Source organism: Delphinapterus leucas, chromosome 6 (assembly GCF_059928025.1).
Source record: "Delphinapterus leucas isolate spDelLeu-1000000601 "Yukka" chromosome 6, BTC_Dleu_Yukka2, whole genome shotgun sequence".
NCBI lineage: Eukaryota > Metazoa > Chordata > Mammalia > Artiodactyla > Monodontidae > Delphinapterus > Delphinapterus leucas.
In genome coordinates this window covers 31,580,311-31,593,107 of record NC_143134.1, presented here as the reverse complement: position 1 = coordinate 31,593,107, position 12,797 = coordinate 31,580,311, and the positions used below count along the sequence as shown (strand labels likewise).

The window sequence follows — 12,797 nt, the reverse complement described above, 5'->3', positions numbered from 1 at the left end:
ATATTGGCTTTATATTTTGCCCTTGCAAAACTTATTAGTTCAAGGAGCTTTTTTAAAGAGCTTCATGTGATTTTTCTGTGTAGACCTACTCAGTATCTTCATTTTTATTCTTGCCTTATTGCATTGTTTGAGTAGAAGTGCTAAGAGTAAACACCCTTGTCTTTTTCCCAATCTTAGGGTTAAAGTGTTCACTCTCTCACTCTTAAGTATGATGTTAGCTGCAGGCTTTTTATAGATTCCCTTTATTAGGTTAATGAATGGATTTTGAATATTGTGAAATTTTTTTGCCAGAATTTGTATGATTTTGTAGTTTTAATTCCATAGATGATTAATGTAATGGATTATATTGATTGGTTTTTTAAAAAACATGCTAACAGTTTGCATTCTTGGGATGAATGTCACTTGATCCTGATTTATTATTTTTATATATTGCTGTTCTTTTGTCTACTTTTTTTTTTTCAGGACTTTTGCACTGATGTCATTAGGGATATATTGGTCACTAGGTTTCTTTTCTTGAATTATTTTGTTTGGTTTTGCTGTGAGGATAGTACAGGCCTCAAAATATTTAGGAAACATTCCCTCATCTTGTATTTTCTAGAAGAGACTATATAAAATTGGTATTATTTCTTATTTAAATGTTTGGTGGTACTCACTAGTTAAAACAGTCTGATCCTAGAGCTGTTTCTTGGAAGTATATGTTTTTTTGACCACATATTCAGTTTCTTAATTACTGATCTATTTGGGTTATTTCATTTTTCTTGAGTGAGTTTAGTTGTTTTGTTTTATTTTTCAAGACGTTTGTCTATTTCATGTAAGTTGTCAAATTTATAGGCATAGAGTTTCTCTTAATCTTTTATTATCTCTTCAATGTCTGTTGTGTCGGTAGTTATATCCCCTTCTGCATTCTTTCTGATATTGATAATGTATGTCTTTTTTCTTCTTTTGGTTTTTATCATTAAAAAAATATGTTTAAATAAATAAGCTTTGGTTTGATTGATTTTTCTCTGTTGTTTTCCATTTTATTGTTTTCTCTAATCTTTATTATTTTTTCTTTTGCTTTCTTTAGATTCACCTTCTCTTTGTCTAGTTTCTTAAAGTAGAAGCTTAGGTAATTGTTGGAGGGCTTTCTTTTCTCATATAAAAATTTTAAGCTATAAATTTATTTCTGAGTACTACTTTAGCTGCATCCCACAAATTTCTATATGTTTTTGACAGTTTTGTTTTCATATATGTAAAATACTTTAATTTTCTGTGAGACTTCCTCTTTGACCTATGGGTTAATTAGAAGCTTATTAATTTACAAATATTTTGTATTTCTCCAGATAATTTTGTGTTACTGATTTCTAGTATGATGATTTCTCTATGGCTTGAGATTATACTTTATGTGACTTCTTTTATATTTGTGAATATTTGTCTTACAGTCCAGAATATGGTCTATCTTCATGAATGCTTCATAAACATTTGAGAATAATGTGAATTCACCTGTTTTTAACTATGCTGTATTCTTGAGTTTGAGGGTGTAATTTTTACAAGTCCTACTTCATCTTTTCTAGCTGTAATATTGGGCCTACCATATATTCCTGCTTCTTTTCTTGTTTCTGTTCTTTATTTTCCTTCTCTCCTTCGTGTACCTGCTATGAGTTGCTACCAGTGCCCTAAAACAACAGATTTGTTACTCTTGACTTTGCAGAGTCCATAGAGTCAGTAGGAATATGGTTCCAGGCAGAATTTTGGTGGTGGCTGCTGTTACCATCTCATAGAGTGTCCCATGAATTGAACTTTCTCAGAATTCATGATCTTTCTTGTGAGCTGTTGGTTTGGCTCATAGAGGAAAATTTTGGAAGAGTGTACGAATCCTTTATATCTGTAGCAGAACCATAGGGAAGAGTGTTCCTTTTTCTTTTTGGCTTGAGTAGGGTGAATATTGTCAAAAAGTTTTCTGTTCTGTGGGACCACCTTTTTCTCAAATGTTTGACTGAGAAGGAACAGATTTTTCTTGAAGCTCTTATTATCTCCCCCTATTGTTGACTTTGTTTTTTAGGCTCCTCCAGCACAACAGTACCCCATATAAGATATATCGGAAGCAGAAAGAAAAGCCTTGGAATTCTTTGCCATGTCATTTCTAAAGTTCACCTCTGTTCCATTTTGTAGCATCTTCATTTGTTTGTTTGTATGTTTTTTTTTGTCCAGGAAATTTTAATTGTAAGAGGGTGGACCTTGGAAAAATGAGGCTTCTCCATCTCGGCCAGCACTGGAAATAATATCTTTTTTTTTTTTTTTTTTTTAATAACATGGATGAGGAGAGATTGAGTGTATGTGTCTGTCTTTCTCTGTGTGTGAATTATTAATCTTTGGAAATATGACTAGAAACAATAGATACAATAAATAACAAAACATATGACCTTAAGCTTCTCTCCATAAGAAATGTAGGGTTCATAAGATGTTTTCAATTTTTCTCATTTTAGGATGTTACAGAGTTGATGTCCATATTGAGGAGAACCAGGAAAAACAAGAGAAACCTCTGTGGCAAGTAGTATTCACTGATAACAAAATATTGAGTAAAGAAGAGCAGAAAGCTTTAGAGAAACCATTTTATCTTAGTATAACTCCAGATTTTTCAGGAAAAATGCCCTCTAAACGTGACTCATGTAGAATGAATTTGCCGGTTGTTTCTGAATTAATTCTTAGTGATAGGAATTATTCACGAAACAAGACTGACTACATAAATGTATGTGAGAAGTTGCAGCTGGATATTCAGCGTGAGAAAACTCATACTGGAGAGCAGTGTTACAAATATAATGAAAATATGAAAGCTCTCAGTTATGTGAAAGATCTTCATAAATTTCAAACTCTGGAGCAATCTTTTGAATGTGATGAATATGGAAAAGTTTTACATGATAAGACCATCTGTGTTACAGCTAAGAGTTCAGTAAAAGGAGAGGAATCCTGTAAGGATAATGAATTTAGGGGAAATTGTGATAAAGCAGCTCTTTTTAACCACATGAGAACTGGCACAAGGAAGAAATGCTTTGATCTTAATGAATGTGGTAAATCCTGTGAATACAATGAGGTTCACATGGCTTTGGCACACTATGAATGTAATGAAAGTGGGAATAACTTCAGTAGGAATTCACCCCTCACTCAGCCTCAGAGAACTGTTACAGGACAAGGTGCCTTTGAAAGCAGTAAGTGTGAAGAAAACTTGAGCCAGAGCTCAGGCCGTATAGTACATCAGAAGACACAAACTAGAGATACATTCTGTGTTTATAATGGATTTACAAACACCTTCTACCGGAAGTTAGACTTTACAGTACATCAGAGAATTCACAAAGAAGAGAAATTCTATCAATGTGATAAATATGAGAAATCCTCCCATCAGAACTCAGCCCTCAGTGTACATCAGCAGTGTGACACAGGAGAGAAGTCATTTGAACTTAGTGAATGCAGGAAATCATTTTACCAGAAAGCACACCTCATTCAGCATCAGAGGACCCACCCAGGGGAGAAACCTTATGAATGTGAGGAATGTGGGAAATCCTTTTGTTCATATTCACATCCTATTCATTATCCTGGAACTCATATGGGAGTCAATCTGTATGACTGTAATGAATGTGGGAAAACTGTCGCTGATAATTCAACCCTCAGAGCACATCAGAGAATTCACACAGAGGAGAAACCCTTCAATTCTAATGACTGTGAGAGGTCTTTTGCCCATAATTCAGCCTGCAGAGCACATCAGAGAATTCACACAGGTGAGAAACCATATGAGTGTAATGACTGTGAGAAAACTTTTGCCCATAATTCCACCCTCAGAGCACATCAGAAAATTCACACTGGGGTGAAACTCTACAAATGTAATGAATGTGGGAAAACTTTTTCCCAGAAGACACGTCTTAGTACACATCAGAGGATTCACACAGGTGAGAAACCCTATGGATGTAGTGAATGTGGGAAAACCTTCTCCCAGAAATCATACCTCAGTGGACATGAGAGAATTCACAAAGGGGAAAAACCTTATGAATGTAATGAATGTGGGAAAACTTTTGTCTATAAGGCAGCCCTCATTGTCCATCAAAGAATTCACACAGGAGAAAAACCCTATGAATGTAATGAATGTGGGAAAACTTTCTCCCAGAGGACACACCTCTATGCACATCAGAGAACTCACACAGGGGAGAAACCTTATGAATGTAAGGAATGTGGGAAAACTTTTGCAGATAATTCAGCCCTCAGGGCACATCAGAGAATTCACAAAGGGGAGAAACCCTATGAATGTAGTGAATGTGGGAAAACTTTCTCCAAGACATCACACCTCAGAGCACATCTGAGGACTCGCACAGGGGAGAAACCCTATGAATGTAATGAATGTGGGAAAACTTTCTCCCAGAAGTCGTATGTTAGTGCACATCAGAGAATTCACACAGGGGAGAAACCTTACGAATGTATCATATGTGGGAAACCTTTTGCCCATAATTCAACCCTCAGAGTACATCAGAGAATTCACACAGGTGTAAAATCCTACAAATGTAATGAATGTGGGAAAACTTTCTCTCAGAAGTCACACCTTAGTGCACATCAGAGAATTCACACAGGAGAGAAACCCTATGAGTGTAATGAATGTGGGAAAGCTTTTGCCCAAAATTCAACTCTTGGAGTACACCTGAGAATTCACACAGGTGAGAGACCCTACAAATGTTATGAATGTGGAAAAACCTTTGTCCGTAAGGCAGCTCTTAGAGTACATCACACCAGAATGCACTCCAGAGAGAAAACCCTTGCATGTAATGAATTTGGGATGTGCTAAGGGAAGTTACACCTTATTAACACAGTAGAAAAGCTCAAATCACATAGACTGGCAAATTATTTTCCTTAACTGTTTCCTTTTCCACTGAGCACATAGCTTGTCTTAGTTTCCCAATTTTTCCTTCGTCTGGGTGGGGCTGGTCATGGAGTATGATGCTATTACATTTAAGTAATAAATGGCCTTAATAAGTCACCTTACATTCTTCCTATCCTGTGTTATACTGGAATTGAGAGATTTCCATGGCAGACTTGGGTGCTGTGTATTAAATATGGCAGAGCACAAGGTGAAAGAAGCTAGAGTCAATAACTGAGTGAAACAATTCTCCACTGACAGATCTTCACCAATTGTTTTTTGGGGTTTTTTTGTTGTTTTTTTAAGCCAGAATTAAGTTTTTATTCTGTTGAGCTCTTAAATATTTTGGCCTGTTGTTTAAATGCATATAGCTTAGCCAACTGTCTGTTGAGTTGGATGAAACCAATGAATATAATAAATGTCAGAAGACCTTTAAGAATTTAACCTGTAGGTTTGTATCAGAGATTTTTCATGGGGAAGAAAACTTCTGTCAATATCCTAAATGATCAGAAGGCTTCAATAAAAATCAGAAATCTCAGGGAAAAACACAAAAGTCTTTTCTGCAGAGTAAACTTCTTTAAACATCAAATAGTTAAGATTAGACTAAAATCTTATATTTTGATAAATGACATTTTTTAACAATTACTGAGTTTGCTTCAGATAAATTTTTTCTGAGGGAATATATGAGTTTCAGAATTGAAAATAAAATTCTCAGAACTGATGTACCAAAATTTGTGTTTTATATGTAATATCAAGTTTTATAGAAACTATGTAAGAATATATTTTCCTGTACACAAACTCATTATGGAATGTGAAGTTTTTGAGATGGAGGGATAACTTGAATTCTGTGGACAACACCAATAAATATTTGACTAGTCTCCGAGCTATGTGGTACATCTGTATGAGTCTGTGTAACAGAGGATTCATTATTGCTGGTGAGTTCTAGTAGAAGGCAGTAGCCAAACCTGCTCTGGGCCTGTCCCTTTCCTTTTTTTGAGTGACAGTCTATGTCCTTCTGTCTTTTGCTCTAAAAGCTTGATGCCATATATATGTATCTAATATAGCCTGCCTGCTATGTCTGAATATTAGTCTGGCCTTGTTTTTCTGGGACATCCATCAGATTTCTCAAGCATTCTTGTGTGTTTAGGGGGAGGGGTGGGTGTTGATTCTTAAAAGGTTTGGGGGCCTACATTTTATGCCACTCTTGTGGTTCATTTTGTAATTATAAAGCAAGTCCTCTTATATGCATGTAGCCTGAGCATCCTGTCTAGGGTGCTTTTCCAATCTCAAGATGCTTGCTCACACTGCAGCATTGCAAACCATTGATATTTTTGGAATTGGAATGAGAATAGGGACTACTTCCATGTCATATGCACTGCACTGGTATTGAAAAGCAGACTCACTTTTGGGGAAACAATATATTATATGTGCTATAGTCTTGGCCAAGAAAATATTTGATCAATCTGCTGTCATTTCAAGCTGCATGGTTTGGTCAGCACAGAAAAGAAAGTAAATGAAATCCTCATTTTAAAACCTGAACCACTAAGAATTTCTACCATGAGCATGTTGCTTTCTGCAAATATTATCTGGTAGATTGAGCATGAGGACAATAAGTTTATTCCCTGAATTTTCTATTCCATATATGTTAATACTTTGTGAGGGAAAATGATGGTATATCTTTAGCATTAATTGGATAATAGACATTTCTTTGACACTGCGTTGCTATCACTTAACTTAGTGGCATCATTGTCAAAGAAAAGATCCAGGATCAAGAGTCCACCATTGGATGAGTGCTGTATCATACCACCAGGGCTAGCACACAAGAGATTGGACCAGCACTCGTGGTGGCAGGAGAGGTCTAGCCACTAAGAGAATATGTTTGCCCCTCCTCAGTCTCTGACACCTTGATGCAACTTTAGCTTATTTCACAATGCCAAAAAGGGAAATAATAGTCAAAAAGCATATCTTTCTACATGCTTGATTTTTTCAGAAAATTATAGACAAAAAAATTAACCTGGAGCATTTTTTAAGAAATTTAAAATTAACTTCAAATAGTTCTAGATATAAAGAAAAGTTACAGGGATAGTTCCTATATACTGCTCACCCAATTCCCATTATTAACATTTTATATTACTCTGGTACATTTGTCATAACCCAGTAACATTGATACATTATTAACTAAACACTAATTTTTCAGATTTCACTGGTTTTTCCCCTAATGTGTTTGTATTCCAAGATCCCATTCAGGATACCACATTTAATTGTCATGTCTCTTTAGCTTCCACCGGTTTATGACTGTTTCTTAGACCTTCCATGTTTTTGTTACCTTGACAGTTTTGAGGAGTACTTGTCAAGTATTTTGCAGGATATCCCTCAGTTTTGGCTTCTGATAGCTCTATATTTGCATTGCTGTTACAAGTTTTTTGTTGGAAGACCACAGAGATAAAATGTCATTCTCATCATATTAAAAATATATGCTATCAACATGAATGATCACTGAAAAGGCTAATCCTGATCACCTGGTTGAGGTAGTGTCCCTAAACTTAAAAGCATCTGTAGCAAGCATCATACATGCTACTTGGTAAAAATGTCTTTTATGAATTATTAGTCTGTCAATTGTATATAAAATAAGATCAGAATCCTTTTTATATGTTTTTGATTTTCATGTTAGGAACAATATAAACGCAGATTGGTTAAAAGTGATAACACCCAGAAAAAGAGCCTCAAGCTGATTCAGATCACAGTCCACATTTTTGGTTTTTAGTGTTTACCGAAGTATGAATGAATCATTGCCCTTTTCTTTGCTCCTCAGGACTTCGGGATTTTATTTGTCTTAATATCTCATCATGAGAGTGATGCCACACTCTTCTTACCTCCTAATTACAGGAGTTAAGACTGAGTAACGAATGGACTGAAAGAAAGTTTGTCTGCATTTCATGCACCAGTTAACCCAGAGGTTATTTATATTAACCCAGATAATGTCGGGAGATACAACGAATGACCAGCCATGGTAACTAAGAAATCTCCGATGATAGAAGAAATAAGTCAGGCTTGAGAGCAAGATGGGATATCAAAAACCAACTGCTGGTATACAGTTTCTGAAAAGTACTGATAAATTTTGTGGTGCTAGTAAGATTTAAAAGGAATGGCCATGTTATAATTAGAAAAGTTTAGACATGTAGGCTATAGGTGGATGACATAATGAGATAGATGTAGGAGCAGATGGTGACTCCCAGATAGTTGCTTAATAGTAAACTATGGAAAGATTATAGAGAAGCAAGAGTTACTAACGAAGCAAGAACATGTGGCCATATGTTATTGCACACATACAATGGGTGTTGTGTTGGGAGGTGGAGATATTGAATAATATCCTCTGAGCTGAGAAGGAACTTTGAGACCAAAAAACGCAGTAGGCAGTTCCATACAATGCAATTATGAAGTTTACTGTAGGTAACTTACAGGTAGAAAGGATGGGGTGGACGGAAAATCCAGAGGCATTTGCAGCTGCACTGTGTACCACCGAAAGGGATACAGGGAAATTTAATAGAATCTGACTACCAAGTGAGAAACATGTCCACACAAACTGGAACCAGCGGTTTTTCCTCCCCCTGGGGGGGGGGTCTCATGACCATTAACCATCTGCATCAGTAAAAGGCATTCTTCTAGTTTTCATATCAGATGAGGCACGGGTAAAAGTTTATAGGGAACTCATCTGACTTAGGCACGTTCCTTGTGAGTTAGGCTAAAGCTCAGCCACATGGAAAAGGAAGGGGGTGGGACTGCAGGCTTAAGATGAAGCTGACAAAATGGAGTAAGTGTGGCTCAGCCACATATTTCATACCTAACATCTATATGACCTGCACAATCTTATCCACTATTCTTCTGCAAATACCCTAGGGCCAGATGTCAGGAGGTAGCCTGCATGCCTATACCTCAACAGCAATATACACAACACCAAGTACAAAGGATCCCTGCTAGATAAAGAATAATGCCTAACAGGGCAGTTCCCCATTTGCCAGGAAAGGAGGTCAACCAACAGGTGAAGGTGTATGCAAAAGAAATGTCTCTACGTGATTAGGGTTAGGTAGCAGTCCAGTCTCCATGTGCCAGGATCACCCCAGGTTTTGACACTTTTCCTGGAGGAAAATAGCAGACATTTTGTCCCTTTATTTCAGAAGTTTGCTGGGAGATATATGCGAGAACTTAAGTAGGAGCCCATAAGGGGAGCCCTACTTTAGTCCCCCATCTGGTTTCTGTGGGAGAGATCACCTTGATTATGGCTGGGCCTTCACTTAGATAGGTTGAGGAAATGTTGATAGTATGCTGCAGACTAGCCCTTCCCTCCAAGGTATAAGGATGCTAAGACACTTGGAAGGAGGATATCATTTAAGTCTCCAACCTTAGATAGTCTCCCCAAGTGGGAGGTCCTGTGGCACTCTGTTTTCTGTGTTTTTTTTTTGTGGTACGCGGACCTCTCACTGTTGTGGCCTCTCCCGTTGCGGAGCACAGGCTCCGGATGCGCAGGCTCAGCGGCCATGGCTCACGGATCCAGCCGCTCCGCGGCATGTGGGATCTTCCCGGACCGTGGCACGAACCCGCGTCCCGTGCATCGGCAGGCGTACTCTTAAACACTGCGCCACCAGGGAAGCCCCTGTGGCACTCTTTTAAGACCTGCATCCCTTTGGATGAGTCTCAGTCCTCCTAAGACTTTTACAGTAGCTTGCAGAGCAGGTGTAGTCGGTCTCTCACAAGCAGATATGTGGCCTGTGGTGGGCTCAGTGTTTAACAGCCAGATGGCCTCTAATAGTCTTGGAGGTCATCCCCTTAAAGACCCATCTGGAGAAACCTTCAATGTCTCTTTCAGTAACCCATTCATTCTTAATACCAACCCTGCAGCTGTGGGGTTATACGACAGATGAAAGGTTCATAAAATCTCGCAGGCTTTAGCCCGTTCTTGTGTGTCATGTCCAGTGAAATGGGTCCCTTAGTTGCTTTCAATGCAAGTGGGTAGTACTTTCCATTGTAATACTTTCCAACTTGGTCAAACCCCTAATAGTGGTTACTTGATTTGCCCTTTTACTGGCAAAAGTCTGTGTCAGCCCAATTGCTGGGTCCACACAGGTCAATGCATTCTTGTGTCCTTCTGTTAAGGGCAGGGGCCAATATCGTCCACTTGCCATCTGGTCACTGGCCTAGTAGCTCATCCGATATGACCAAAGGTGTGTCTCAGGGGTTGTCACTGCAGGTACAATGATGGAAGTTCCTATCTACTGCCTGTAGGTCACTGTATTTTAAAGGCAGGTGTAAACTTTTGGCTTCCCAAGTGGTACTGAGGCCTCGATGTCCTGACTTCCCATGAAGCCACTGCCACATCTGAGAGTCTGTGACCCTTCCAGAACAGCTGTCACCATGGCTAAGGCATCTGATTCTTGATTCTCAGGCAGTGTAGTTAGAGAATGTGCCGAGACATACCATATCATGATGGTGGTACCAGGTTGTGTGCACACGTCCCAGTTTGTCTGTATCAGTTCACCACAGGGTCCATCTCAAGATAGTCAAGCTTTTCTGATGCCATTGTGGCATCCATGGTCAGACCCTCCTGTACAGCCCAGCTGTCTGTGGTTATGTAAAGGGGCATAGACTTGTGAGTGATCACAATCCTTACCACCCTCAGTTCATCCATGATTGCTGTGCTTAGTACCTTCAAACCAAGTGATGTCAGAATCCAGGAAAACTGTTGAAGCATGTCTAGTGAGGGTATTGCCTCAACTGCTGCCATTGGTGAACCATGTCTCCAGAGGGAGGCATGGGGTCCTGGTTCCCTCTCTGACTTGGCTGAGAGGGGGAGCGATGGGTGATGTCTAAGGAGCCACGTCCGGATCTACATAAGACACTGGCCCATGGAGAGCATGTAATTCTTCAGACAGCAGGCTTGAGTTGTACACACTACGTTGTTGCAGGTATGTGTGCCACTTTTGCAGTGCAATTACTTGGGCACAAGCACTTTTTGGTTTGGGGAATGTCCTTAATCCATCCACTTGATGGGAGGGAAGTTCCAACAGACTCTGGTAAGTCCATGATGAAGCCTTCTGTTTGCTGCAGGGCAGGTAGATTGTTTTTCAATAGGACTATACCTCACTTGGGCTTTTGTAGATTCTGATGGAATCTACAAAAAAGAAACTAAAAACTAATAAGCTACAAGTTATCCTTAACTAATAAGTGGATAAAGTCTCTACTATTAGCAAGTTAATCAAGGTTGAAGGGTAATAGCAAATGTCTCCCTATATACTAGTAGTTGTAATCTAAAATTGTAATTTAAAAATTACAATTTACAGTAGCACTGAAAACTATCAGATACTTATGTAAGTATATTATGTAAATATGTAAGATATTTCTACTGAAAACTACAGAAAAAATTGCTAAGAGTAATTAAAGAAGACATAAATATTGAGATATACCATGTTTTTTGGTCAGAAGACTCAATATTAAGATTTCAAATCTCCCAAATTATATATTATTATATGTATATAATACATACATTCAGTCCCATCCAATGACTGTATTATATACTTTCATCCAATCAAAAGCCCAGGTGACCCTTTCATAAAAATTGACAAGTTCATAGTAAAATTTGTATAGAAATGCAAAGGACCTAGATTGGTCAAAACTACTTTGAAATGAAAAATGAAATGAAAAGTAAAGTTAGAGAATTAACATGACCTGATTTTGAGGCTGCTTGTAAAGCTATAGTAATCAAGACAGTGTGGTATTTGTGTAAAGATGAACAAGTAGAACATGAAATAGAATTGAGTCCAGAAATAAGCCTGCACATATGTGGACAACTATCTTTTTAAACTTTAGTCCCTACCTTGCACTATATTTAAAAATGAATTCAAAATAGGTCATAGATCTCAATGTAAAAACTAAAACTAAAAAATTTCTAGCAGAGAACATTTTTTTTTCCTAATGTAAGGCAAACATGTCTTAGATATAATACCTAAAGAATAATACATAAAATAAGTTAGAAACTGGACTTTGTCAAAATTATAAAGCCTCTGCTCTTCAAAAGACACTATTACATGAATGAAAAGCCACAGCCTAATAAAAATATTTTCAAAATTTATATCTGATAAAGGACTTGTATTCTTATAATATTAAGAAAATAACCCAATTTTTAAAAATATGGACAAAAGATTAGAAAAGATAATTCATTAAAGCAGATATACAGATAGGAAATAAGACTGTGAAAAGATGCATGTAAACATTAATTTTTAGGGAAATGTAACCCAAAAGCTCAGTGACATATTACCACATAACTATTTGAATGGCAGGGATTAAAAAGAATGACTATATTGACTGCTGAAAAAGTTGCACAGAAGCTGGAATTCTCATATATTGCTGATGTTAATTTTTAAATTGGCATAGTTTTAAATTGGTAAATTTAAAAATGGTACAGTAGGGCCACTTTGAATGTTATCTTGGTAGTTTCCTAAGAAGATTAACATATGCCCACAATTTGTCCCAGACATTCCATTCCTAGGTACTTACCCAAGCGAAAAAAAAATGCATATATCTATACAGAGACTTGTACATGAATATTCATAGCCATTTTATTTTTACTAGGAAAAACTGGAATGAACCCAAATGTCCATCAACTGGTGAATGTGAAAATTATGGTATATCCATAATATGTAATATGTCCATAATATGTAATAATGCAATGTACTACTGACCAGTAAATATGAGTGGACTGATGATGATACAGCCTGCAACAGGATGAATCTCAAAATAATCACAGTGAGTGAAAGAAGCCAGATAAGCGAGAGTATGTAATCATGATTTTACTTATATAGAATGCCAGAAAATGCAAACAAATCTATAATGATAGAAAATTAGTCAATGATTGCCTAGTTTGGTAGGG

At 37.4% G+C, this 12,797-nt stretch overlaps 1 protein-coding gene across 5 annotated transcripts in view; it reads left to right on the top strand.

The window, feature by feature from the left end:
- Positions 1 to 12,797, top strand: part of LOC111167648 (uncharacterized) — a 44,872-nt gene that overhangs the window by 13,358 nt on the left and 18,717 nt on the right. For all 5 annotated transcript variants that reach the window (XM_022560696.3, XM_022560697.2, XM_022560695.2 and 2 more), the window contains one exon: positions 2,466 to 12,797. This exon is cut by the window's right edge and continues 18,717 nt beyond it. In XM_022560696.3, coding sequence (XP_022416404.1) covers positions 2,466 to 4,804 — 2,339 coding nt within the window. In that variant the 3' untranslated portion in view covers positions 4,805 to 12,797. The remainder of the gene's footprint in view (positions 1 to 2,465) is intronic.